Source organism: Stegastes partitus, unplaced genomic scaffold (assembly GCF_000690725.1).
Source record: "Stegastes partitus isolate 25-593 unplaced genomic scaffold, Stegastes_partitus-1.0.2 Scaffold1777, whole genome shotgun sequence".
Classification (NCBI taxonomy): domain Eukaryota; kingdom Metazoa; phylum Chordata; class Actinopteri; family Pomacentridae; genus Stegastes; species Stegastes partitus.
In genome coordinates this window covers 44,952-56,429 of record NW_007579508.1, presented here as the reverse complement: position 1 = coordinate 56,429, position 11,478 = coordinate 44,952, and the positions used below count along the sequence as shown (strand labels likewise).

At 41.7% G+C, this 11,478-nt stretch overlaps 1 protein-coding gene across 1 annotated transcript in view; it reads right to left on the bottom strand.

The window, feature by feature from the left end:
* Positions 1 to 2,332: 2,332 nt before the first annotated feature.
* The window catches only part of LOC103372548 (arylsulfatase I-like), a 17,419-nt gene continuing 8,273 nt past the window's right edge, over positions 2,333 to 11,478 (bottom strand). The window contains exons 5-11 of the mRNA XM_008302212.1: positions 11,233 to 11,307; positions 10,946 to 11,120; positions 10,214 to 10,450; positions 8,355 to 8,501; positions 7,294 to 7,441; positions 5,535 to 6,160; positions 2,333 to 5,306 (exon numbers count right to left, since the gene is read on the bottom strand). Of these exons, the coding sequence (XP_008300434.1) occupies positions 4,884 to 5,306; positions 5,535 to 6,160; positions 7,294 to 7,441; positions 8,355 to 8,501; positions 10,214 to 10,450; positions 10,946 to 11,120; positions 11,233 to 11,307 (1,831 nt within the window). The 3' untranslated portion in view covers positions 2,333 to 4,883. The remainder of the gene's footprint in view (positions 5,307 to 5,534; positions 6,161 to 7,293; positions 7,442 to 8,354; positions 8,502 to 10,213; positions 10,451 to 10,945; positions 11,121 to 11,232; positions 11,308 to 11,478) is intronic.

Genomic DNA, 11,478 nt, shown 5'->3' with positions numbered 1-11,478 from the left:
GTTGGCTTATAGAACATCTGATGTAAAGATTCATGGATGATTGACAGGTGTTGTTTTTTTTTTCTTTTTTTTACTATACATGAAACAATATCACAAATCAAGATTACGGCCTTAAGCAGCTGAATGAATGAAGTAAATAACCATCATTTTACCTTAGTTCACCAAGGCCATCACAGTCTCCACATTCTCTCTAACTTCAGGTTACTAAACACCAGTTTCTAATATAATGCATTACAAAATAACTGACATCTGACACAACTGAAACCTCCATCTCCATGAAATGCTATCTAAATAATGTAACTGAAATGACTGAAGATGCCATGTTTTAACTGAGCCAGGCTCAGACTGCAGGAGTTTGGGGTTGATTTACCCCGTTTTACCTCTTTAGACTATCAGAGGAGAAATCTGGCTGCTTGATCAGAACTGATATTCGGCCCAGAATATTCACTAATGTCAGCGGTTTACACCTTTTATTTAACTTATTGAACCTCTCAGACTGCTCACAGGCCCACCTGGTCCATCCCAGTAACATCCAACGTGTTGGATATTTAAAATATGGATGGTTATGATTATCATGCTACTTTTTATGGTTATCAAGCAATACTAAACACTGTAGCTCGTGAGGCTAACGTTAGCTACAGATTATTAAAACTGAAAGCTAAAATCTCTCCAACTCAGCTCGACCAGATCTGGAATGATTTCAGGTCAGATAAGGCATCAAAACGGTCTGTCTAACAAGCTATAATTAAGGATATGTGACAAAATATGTCAGGAAATGAGCCTTTAAACCCTCTCTGTGGACGCCTTTCACCTCATTTTTAAAAATTTGGTTCCATCCTTTTCATGGAAACATCACAGAACCAGGGTTAATTCTGAGTTTTAAATGTCTTTAAAAGGTCTTCAGTACACACCTGGTTCTCTCAGTTTTAATAAAAACTAAACTATCTATTATTAATGTACGTATTCATAGCTTTTAAATTGCTGCATTTGTATATTACAGACTTCCGTTTTGGTGAACACCTGTGTCCTCACAACGCCTACAGCAGTCGACTCTTCCTCTGTAGTCGCTTCATGTTTCAGCTTTTAAATTTAAACTTACCACAAGTGTCCTGACTGAACTCACAGTGGAGGGTTTTTGGTTGGAAGAAGTATTTTCTCCTGGTGGTTAGGGCTACAGATAAGGAGGTAACACAGCATTTGGCTCATTTCTGTTCTTGAAGTCAGACTGCAGCTCTGTGGATTCACCTCCCAGTTTGTTAGACACAACTGTGAAATCTTCACCACCTTAACATGAGAAAGCAAAAATATGAACAATATTTTAAGTGTAATGCAATCCAGTACAGCACCGCCACCAACCGTGACCTCAGTGATAAAACAGAATCATCACCTTTTTGACAAGGTCAACAAAAACTACATCTGTAGAGCTTCATACAGGACAAGTTATTGCACAGCAGCTGTATTAGATTGCAGTGGACTTAACAGATGTGCCGACTAAAGTGGCCGGTGAGTTTAAGTGCTGGCATGCGGTACCAGAATTGACGATGGGCATCAAACCAGCAGCTTCAGATTCCAAACTGCTTTGTGATTTATAGGATTTGAATCCTGAGGGATTACATAACTCCAGCTGTGTTCAAGGATAAAAGAAACACCAAATTCAATTACTTCTCTGCAGAAACAGTGTGAAGAAGGAGAGCGACAGCAAGCGTAGAAAATCCTGTTTGAGCCTGTATGTGTGTGTGTGCATGTATGTGTGTGTGTATGTGTGTGTGTGCATGTATGTGTGTGTGTGCGTGTGTGTGTGTGCGTGTGTGTGTGTTGCCAGTCTGTGGTAGTGACTCCAGACTTCCTCTCTGCAGGATTATTGGTATCTGGCGCCACCTTGTGGTTAAACACATTTTGGGACTTGACTCCCCAGTGAGAAATGCGTTCAAAGGAAATCTGCATTTTTTGTAACTTACTCACAAAATTGCACAATTTGGATTTGACTTCTTTCAGATTTGAAGGGAAAAACATTTAAGTCTTGAGTGGAACTGGTAAAATTCCAACAAACAGAAACAACAGACTTTGCACAGCCGTATGTGCGTACATATTTAATCAGCCATAAATTCTAACTACATAAACATAAAAGCTTTGAATACCAAAATGCTGAGACATTCAAAGTGGGATTTCACAGAAAATGAAAGACTTAAATTTTTCTCATGACAGCTTGAGATTTATTTGCCCCAGTAGATTTTTTAAAAAAATTATATAATTTAAAAAGAAAAACCATACACACCCTTAGTGTTTCTTTTGGCACGTTGTCGCCAGTCAACATAAAAGGACAGAGTCACTGTTCATTTTACTTGACCTTTATTTACTCAGGGTGGAGAAATCAAGCGTCCATTTAAACCATTTCTCAGGAGCGCTCGGCTCGGCGCTCACACTGCCGTGCACTGTTGCAGAACAGCCACAGTCGTGGTTTGTTAGTTATTGAGCAAATACACTGAAATATTTAGAGGCTAGGTGTCCTGCTCGAGGGGAGAAAACCAACATCTGACTTCAAAGAGGCTGCTGATGCTGGTAAACACTTCTTACTTCCTCCTCCTGTCTTCTGAATACTCTGGCTTTTATTGACAACAGAAAATCCTCCTGATCTTTTACATTAATAAGAAACTGGTAGCGTTCTGAGCAGGTGGGAGTGACATTTACTGCAGCTTGAACTGGGCTGTGTGTTTATTGGACTGGACAGACTGGTACACAGGTGTTAAGGGGACAGTAAAACCAGAGCAGTGAGTGTTTTAAGTTTCCTGCTAAAACGTCACCTTCTTACCTTAATTCAGTGTTTTCTGACACTGAGATATTTTTGTGATTATTCCTTAAAACAAATAAAACTCTCAGCCAGTTTGGTTTCATGTTGTCGCTCGGTGTTGTAAAAAATATACTGATATTGTGTGTAAGCTGTGAAATAACACGTTCGAATGACAGTTTGTGCTGCTCACAGTAGTGAATTCAAAACATCGTGTAATACTTTAAATTCAGAGTTATTATAAGACGCTTGCCATTGGCAGTACATTCAAACAACCACAGTATCAAGAGGCGTGTTTCAGCCACAGCAATACGCACAGAGAAAACCAACACGCCACAAACATCAGAAACACATCTGGAATCCCTGTGAAAATATAAAAAATACATATATTAAAACTCCTTTCCAATGTTTCCTTGTTTATGGCACACTGGTACAAAGAAAAACAACAAGGTGAGAGATATATAGAATTGTCATTGACATGCATTTTCAATGCCATAAGTAAACATCTGCTTAAAAACCCTGATTTGGGCGACTGAAGTAAAGGTGTAAACAACATAAAACTTTTCTAAATCACTTTCCTCAAACATTTCTGGCTTCCTGGTTGCTCAAAGTTCAACATAATTAATCAACTATATTTACAGTGTCAAAATACATTTTACTGCAGCACAGTGTCAGTTCTTGTACCAGGAACTCTGTCAGTTTGTGACAAAAAATTAAAAATGAAGTAACAGAAAACAAAACAGCCGACACAAGCAGGTTTAAACTCAGAGAACAGTTTCTGAGCAGCATGCCACTGGTGTGTTTCTAACTCTAAAGGGTCAGTTCATCCAAATCGCTATACAGATTTTTAAACTTAACTGTTTCAGTTTCATTCGCTGAGGTTTTCTACTGTTTTATAGCCAAGTATGATCACTAAATGTCGATTACATGGCAAGATCAAAAAGTTCTGGGACTGTTCCTGTATCATCCTGTATCACTGTCGAGTGCCAGGAGACTGCATGACGTTGCATCATCAATGAAACCTGTGTTACCCATGGTTTTGTGATCACAAGTGGGAGCCTTTTGCGATTTCTGCATCAACTACAAACTGGTGCAGAGTAGAAAACATTCTGTCAGGATGATTCAACCTTGATGTCTGGGATCGTGACTGGTGACGAGAGGTGGGTCTGCGGCTACCACTGTAGAAGAGATAGTTTCACAGTGGAAGGGCTAAAGTTTCCAAAAGTCAGGAGCATGCTTTCTTTTTTCGCCAACATTCACGTGATAGTGCACAGAATGTTTGTCAGTTATGCAGTCATGTCCTGAGGCATCTGACGGGAAATATCTGGAGCAAACCAACTGAGCTGTGGTCCACTAGTATGTGGGCGCTTCAATGCAAAGTTTTTGGCCACAACATCACAATGGTCACCCAGCACCTGTCCTACTTGCCAGATTTGGCTCCTTATGACTTCCTCCTCCTCCCCACAATGAAATCCAAGCTGCCATTTCTACACATTTTAGGAGATGCAGCGGCCATCGTACCTGCTGCTTGACTCACAGAACGGGACTTCCAGAGAGTGTTTCCAAATCTGGTAGTCTTTCAGATTTTTATTGGCAAACTCTCTAAACTTTTTGATCACACCTTGTATCTAAACTCAACAGAGATCTGTTCACATCCAAGATGCCAGACATCTAAGAAACTTCCAACCTCTTTTTACATTAACTCATACCTCCATCCAACTATTTGAGCAAATACGTGATTAGAATTTGAGTGGACTGACCCTTTAAATTTCAGTGAAGCGATCTTGACATTCCAGCTGGACCGTCAGCGTCACCTCAGATCACATCTTGGACAGTAGATATGCTGCCTCTAAAACCAAGACGTCCTTATATTTATCTGTACTCTTAATTTTGAGATTTACACTTCTTAAAAACAAAAACAAAGTCAACAGTTTTGACGTGAAAATGACACAAATAAAAGTCATATATCTCTGAAAGTTTGTGTAACAGATTAACTTCAGCTGAACTTAAAGAGCACAAAGATCCAACAATGTAAAAACCTTTTTCAAAGTTTGAAGTCTTTCATAACTGAAAACGTTCACCTGGCTGAGTTGGCACCTCAAATGCGATTTGACATCATCCCGGTGTTCAGTTTCAGAAAGAACGACTTCAGTTTGCACAGCCGGCACTTCTTTTTCTTCCTCTTCTTCTTGACGTTCTTACCTTTCTTGTACACTCCTTGATATTTACCCTCCTCGTCCTCCCCTTCGTCCGCCCAGGGCACCCAGGCTCCTCCGTGCCGGCTGGGGTTGGCTCGGGGGTCGTCGGGTGGAAAGTAAACTGGCACTGCTGTTTGGTTGTAGTAGGCAAGTCGCGCCAACAGCAGTTGGACCACATCTGGCCTCTGGTCTGCAAGGTCATGGCGCTCGTACGGGTCGCCTGTGATGTTGAAGAGCCAGACGTTTTTGTGGGCGGAGGATTTGTAGAAAGGCAACGTGGTGCGTTCAAGGTTCCACCAGCGACCAGGGAGGGTTGGAAGCACCTGGGGGGTTAAGGTTTGCAATTATTTATGGACATTATGATAAATTTCCATTTTCTCTTCACCGCTTAATCCTCATTAGGGTCGCGGGGTGGCTGGAGTCTATCCCAGCCGACTTAGGGCGAAGGCAGGGGACACCCTGGACAGGTCGCCAGTCCATCGCAGGGCTACATTATGATAAATTTGAAACTGAAAATTAAAATTAATTTCTTTTACTGTAAATTGCAGTACCTGTGGAGGGACCCAGTCTCCGTGACCTGGATCTCCTGTTAGCAGCTTCCAGTCTCCGACTCTGATGGCAGCCTGGACAGACGTGTCCCACACCGGCTGGAGACCAACAGAGGCAGTTGGATGGGATTTGGGCAGCTGTGTTCCTGGCTGGGAAATGTTCTGGTACTGGAATGGTGTCCGCCTGGATTTTGCCTTGAAATGTAGTTTGAGCTGAGTCTTGGATCTTGGCAGAGCTGGTCCAAACTGTGACAAATTCTGGTTCTGAGTTGTGGTCCGCCTGGATTTTGTCTTCAAATGTGATTGGCCTCGAGGCGGAGATTTGGGGCGGGATGTTCCTGACACTGACGGAGCACCACTGGAGCTAATCTTCGGATTTGGCATGTAATGGGAAAGGGTCTGGCGGTGAGAGTGAGCTTTGGTCTTGGATTTAGATGTGGGTTTTGATTTGGGAAGGGGCTTAAGCTTCGATTTGGGAAGGGGCTTGGATTTAGATTTGGCAGCATGCTGGGCAAATGTCCGAGGTTTCTTGGTGGTCTTTAACTTAAATGCTGACTTTTGTTTGGGCTGTTGCTTCAAAACCTTCTTCTTCTTCGGCTTCTTCAGTGCTGTGCCTTTTGGTGTTCTCACTGGCAAATCAAAGAAAACAGAAGTTAAACAGGAAAACAATGTAAGCAAACTTCCATATTGCTCAGTTATCTGTGAGGGGTTATTAGACCCTCAAAAACTCAGTCCTTCATATGTTTCCTTTCCACTTGAGGACCTGTGTGTTTTTAAAACACAACCCGCTGCCGTTTTCAGAAGGTTGCAGAGTGCGGCACACTCAACTGAGAGGCCACCTGTGATTAAAGTAGATGCAGCTTTGTTGCACTTCTTCTTTGCTGCATCAAATGTATGCAGTTGAGAATTTTTAGGCCCAGTTCAGGAACACGTCCTACTGACTCCTTGTCATGAAGGTTTAATTCATTTCAGTTTTGTTTGGGCAGAACTAAGCATTTTGATTTTTTTGCTGGAGTTTTTCAAATCTCATTCTGGCCCGGTAACGGAGACAACAAGATTATGTTTGCCTAGTTTGTTCAGTTTGGCCTTTTACCGACTGACATTAGATGATTCTTTTAGGTGGAAATTTCCCAAAACGTGGTCAAGAGCTTCAGGGTTTCCCTTCTTTTACATCTCTCTCCCCTTCACCTCGTATTTATATATATTTTTTTGTTTTACAAACTTGTGTTTACTTCTTTTCCCGACCTCATTCCTTCTTTTTTCTCTCTCTTTCCTCTATGCAGATCTGAGGTAAAAAAAAATCTGTCCCTCAATCCAAACTCTATCTGCAGTGTGAACATGTATTTACACACTCCACATAGCTCTACATAAACACAGCAGGGCTTTGAGCTCAACTGGCTAACATGCTGATGTTTAGTAGGTACAATATTTACTGTGTTAATCATTTTGGTTTAATGCTATCGCAAATAAGCAGTAAAGTCGGAGTAAATCGTGACTGCATTAGCTCAGTATTGTATATTTAGTTTTCCATGATAGCTGAACTCCATGTGCTGATGAAAACCATGAGATGCAGTGGGATTTGTGTTTTCTTCGTGACCTAAAATGCTCAAAACAAGCAGTATAACATTTTAATTTCTAACTACGCTGTACCGAATTTACCTTGAACGGACACTGTGGGACCTGTCTAACAACTTGGACCTGCAATCATGAAATTTATTCGTGCAACAGCCCTTTATTGTGTTGTTTTAGTTCTTCTAGTTACCCAAAGGTTTCTCTTTGCTGGCATCCCAGCTCATGGTTTGAGTAGGAGGTTTGTGCAGAGGGTCAATGTTGTGAAGGATCTCGCGTCGAGGTGACTCTTTCCCCTCGCTGATGGTGGGCCAGACGTCAAAACCATCCAGACCGGGACTCTGAGGGGGGCACAAACACATGAATCACAAAGAACACACGGCAAAAGTCACAAGTAGAGTAATGAGATTTTCTTGCGTTAATGTTTCCAGAAGAAATACTCATACATTTACCGCACACAAATAAATAATGACGAATTTCCTGAGGCAATGGAGGCTGTCAGCTTTCTGAATTAGTCAGACACTGTGGCAATTGTAACCAAGATAGCCTTGCTTATCTGCTTTGACTGTGGAAATTTACTAGCATATCAAGCCAACAAAGCTTTTTGGGAGCTGTACACAGACTGCACTGACTCGCAAATTAAAGTAATTTATGTCAGAGCCAAAACACAAAGCATTTATGTGGCCAGTGTTTAGAAATAGTGCACTTATCGTAATAGGTCAAGAGCACATTCATCTACAAGATAGTAAAATGAGGACAGTTTTACGGTAGCACTGGAACATTTGTAAAGTCTGAGGCCAAAACAGGGACACATGTAGGGAGAGCTCCATATTTAACTCTAACCGTGACGACAAATAAACTTAATTTAAATCGGTGGGAGACGCCGAGCGATTCCAGTTACCGCAGAACGAATTCTAGCAGGGTAAAATGTTTTGCAAGACACCTAAAAAAAACATACAGAACCTGAATATGGGGAAATCTGAAATGCCTCACAGTAACGTGAGAGCTTGTATCAGTATCGTGGGTGGCTGCAGGGAGAAAAGCATCCCGATGTCTAAACCAGTAATGCTTTCAATGCATTTTTTCTACGGCGTTTACCTTTTATCATTCCATACTCACTCTGAGACGACAAAGATGTGACTGAGAGAGCAACATCAGTCACGGGAATGAAACAGTACAAGAAACCAAACGGCTGCTGAAAGGGGATAGAATAACAAAATGAAATCTGTTGTTCTAACACAGAGCCCTGCTGACCTGGCTGATGTTCCCTCCGGCCAGGCCGACCAGTGTGGGGAACCAGTCAGTGATGTGGAGAAGATCTTTAGAAACTCGTCTCCTGCGTCTCAGCAGAGGGCTGTGGACGAACGCTACTCCGCGGACTCCACCCTCCCAATATGTGCCCTGAAAATACAGCCAGTAAGTTTAATTACAGCCTTTTCCGACCCATAAACAGAGATTTTTTTTTGTCATGTCTCATCTCTAAAATTATGCAGACATACAGACACTTGAGAAAAACAGTTACAGGCTTTAAGTTAATATTTAGCAAAGGTTTTTAACACAGGCTTTGTGTGCAACTATCAAAACTACTGGTTGTTGCTTTAAAACCAGCATCTGAAAATCAACAGTCATGTTGTTGCTCCTTTCACTTTCAGCCAACAAAACATAATCCGGACAAAACCAGTTAAAGGTGTAAAATGAGCAATAGTAACAGCTGTTTCTCCTTCGCCTTTCTCATATCTGTTCCGCTCTGTTGGTGTTTGTTTCCAAGTTTCCAGTGTTGGTCATTTTGGGGAAACAGACACACAAAGACTGGAGCAGACCGGTGGAGGTGACCGGATCTGACCACATGTGGAAACAGATACAAAAAGACTGGTGTGGAACAGACATGAGGGAAGAAAAAGCAGCAGACACCCTCACACTGAGATAAAAAAAAAATTAAACAACTACACAAACATTTAAAGAATAACAAAAAAACCCCCCAAAAAAACAATAGTTGTAAAATTTGTTGTTCTTTTGGACACTGGCTTGCAGCGCTAGGTTTTTGTTTTTCCAGTGTGGCATCTCAGTGTGTTTATAAGCGTGAGGAGGGGCAACAGTTTCAAAGGGAGGAGCTCACATGCACTAACATGCACTAATATGCACTAACATGCACCAACATGCACTAACATGCACCTGCACCCAGACCAGCTGTCAAAAAATAGAACAAAGAAGCTCGAATTACAACGCACACAGAACGGATGTGACTTCATTCTCTGATAAGGACACAACTACACCACAATATCTTTCACTTTAAACACAACACATTAAAACATTTGCATGATGAATATTTCTTGCATTTAAAGAATTATGCACAATATCAATTTTCTCTACACATCTGTGCAATAACAATATTTCTGCTCATGAAAAAAATCTGTGCAATTTTGTTATTTTCCACATCCAGAGGAATCTCTATCCATCCATCCATCCATCCATCCATCCATCCATCCATCATCTATACACCGCTTAATCCTCACTAGGCTCGCGGGGGGCTGGAGCCTATCCCAGCCGACAGTCCAGGGTTTTAGAGTGTTGCTTGAAACACACACATATTTTGAAACTCATTAAATGTTTAAAATATAGGTCCTGAATTGTGCACAAGTAGACAGAACCAAAAACTACTGCAGTGATACTGACACCGTGAAGCTGTAACACATCACTCGTGCTTAGATCTTTGTAAAAAATGTAAAGTTTTGCTGAAGTGGTGACCATATGTTCCCTAAATCAGAACGCTTTACTCTCTGTACTCAGTAAATTTCGTATTAAGCTCGTCGTGGCCTGTCAGCTTTCCTGCTTTGAGATAAATACAAATGTTAGCAAGGAGCAGTTGCAATGTGCTAATGTTCAGTACAGAGTGTTAACATCCTTACTTTGTGCATGTTAGCATGTTCACCTACATTTTGACCTGCGAATAACACATCGCTGATTTGCATAAACACCCTCCTAAAGGACAAATTCCCTCTGCGAACACAAAAACAACAAACACTGAAAACAGTCTGCCAGAGTAAGACAAAACTACACCAACACTTAGAGGAAAGTGGTGTGCAAAACAGGAAAATGCATGAGGTTCTTTCTACCTTACGGCCTCGTAGCGGCCAGTTGCTCCCGCCTGTGAACGGCTGAGCCCCATTATCGGTGGAGTAGATGATTACGCTGTTTCGGTAATATCCGTATTTTCTGAGGGCGTAGGTGACATTTCTGACCGCCTCGTCCACTGTGGAAACCATGGCGGCAAACTTTCTCCTGGCGACGTTAGCCATGTCCCGGTAGGGGTATATGTAGGACTTGGGAGGCTGTAGAGGAGTGTGGACTGCCTGGAAGAAAACATTTAGACAGTTTATTTATGTTCCTTTAATTTGTGCAGCTTTAAGGAGATCCAGGTTGTCAGCGCTTCAAAGGGATTGAAAAAGGCCAGTTCTCCTGTTCGTAGTCCTTTATCCCTCGTCTGAATGGTGGCTACACTTTCTTCAGCTTGCAGTCTGGCATCAGATGAACATGGCTGCCCACAAAAATCAACTGTAAACAAACATTTTTTTGAGTTTGAATTTCATTTTCTGTGTGCTTTTAATTAAACTGTTAGCATCCATATGAGTCAAACAGTGTCTAAATAAGTTCCCTGTGCTCAAACACAGCTAAACAAACAAATAGTGTGGCCTCCAAGTTTCTCCCAGACTCCTCACGTCCAGACATAAACTAACACAGCATCAAGGCCACTTCGGGCTTTACTGTATTCGACCTGTATTTTCTTCAGTGTAAACACAGATGCATTTTTTTTCCCCATTTTTCTGACTTCAGACCTCATCAGATACCTGCAGGGAAAGCAGCAGGAAGAGCGGCCTGTCGGTGGGGTCGTGGCTCTCGATGATCTTGCGAGCTCGCTGCGTGAAGAGCGTGGTGGAGTATTTCCCCTCCTGACCCCACGCCACGCCCTCGTCGTCATGAAGATCGTAGCCGCACAACCCCGGGCCATCGCAGGACCCATAACTAACACAGATAAAGAAAAGTGAGTTACTGAAGTACACAGTGAAAAATACTGGTGCACACTGTCGATGCAGTTTATGCGCTGATAATCTTAACAATAACACTCATCATTTACCTGTAGTAATCCACACTTCCTGTTAAGGAACCAAAGAAACTGTCAAAACCTTTTCTGGTGGGCAGACATGCTTTCCTAAAGGAGAAGTTAAAGAGAATGTTAACGAAGCATCAGATTTCAATAGTTGTTTTTTTAAGTTTCTCTATAACACATCATAAAGAAAGGTTCATTTGTTTCATCATAAAACACCTACAACGTGTTTTTTTTCATGTTTAAAACCTACATTCTTTACATCCACATTCGCTG